The sequence below is a fragment of the Arachis ipaensis genome, chromosome B01 (genome assembly GCF_000816755.2).
Source record: "Arachis ipaensis cultivar K30076 chromosome B01, Araip1.1, whole genome shotgun sequence".
NCBI lineage: Eukaryota > Viridiplantae > Streptophyta > Magnoliopsida > Fabales > Fabaceae > Arachis > Arachis ipaensis.
Genome location: NC_029785.2, coordinates 134,980,002 through 134,980,445, shown reverse-complemented (window position 1 = coordinate 134,980,445; position 444 = coordinate 134,980,002). Strand labels below are relative to the sequence as shown.

General features: G+C 43.9%; 1 protein-coding gene across 1 annotated transcript in view; it reads right to left on the bottom strand.

Moving 5' to 3' along the window:
- The window catches only part of LOC107641233 (ubiquitin carboxyl-terminal hydrolase 23), a gene marked incomplete in the record, with an annotated part of 6,446 nt that extends 6,244 nt beyond the window's left edge, over nucleotides 1-202 (bottom strand). The window contains 1 exon segment of the mRNA XM_016344733.2: nucleotides 1-202. Within this exon segment, the coding sequence (XP_016200219.1) occupies nucleotides 1-90 (90 nt within the window).

Below are 444 nucleotides of genomic sequence, written 5' to 3'. Positions count from 1 at the left end.
AATTTCTCTGTGGAATAGAACAGAGGCGCTGGTGGTTGAAGGATCCAGAGGATTAAGCGTTTCCGCTTGGATCGACGAGGCCTCCACCATTGGTTAAGGTGTTTCTTATTCCTGTTCTTCTAGAAGCTTCGGAGTCCGAATAAAGAGACAAAGATAACGCGTACGGTGGTGTGAAGGAGAGTGTGGAAGCGCAGAAGAACAATTATGTGTGGTAGGGCCTGGGCTCAGGCCTACAATGATAAGGGTGAGAGGGCTGTTCACAATCTGGTGCCGGCCATGTATAACTTGGATCAAATATGGGCTCGGCAACAATTTTCCCACTCAGTTATATGCCCAACATATGTGAGCTTTGAATATTCATGAAAATTTGGAAGGCTAATTGGGCTTTTTTCTTGTGAACAAAAAAAAGTGTATGCAATTTTCATTGAGTTGAGTTCTATATCC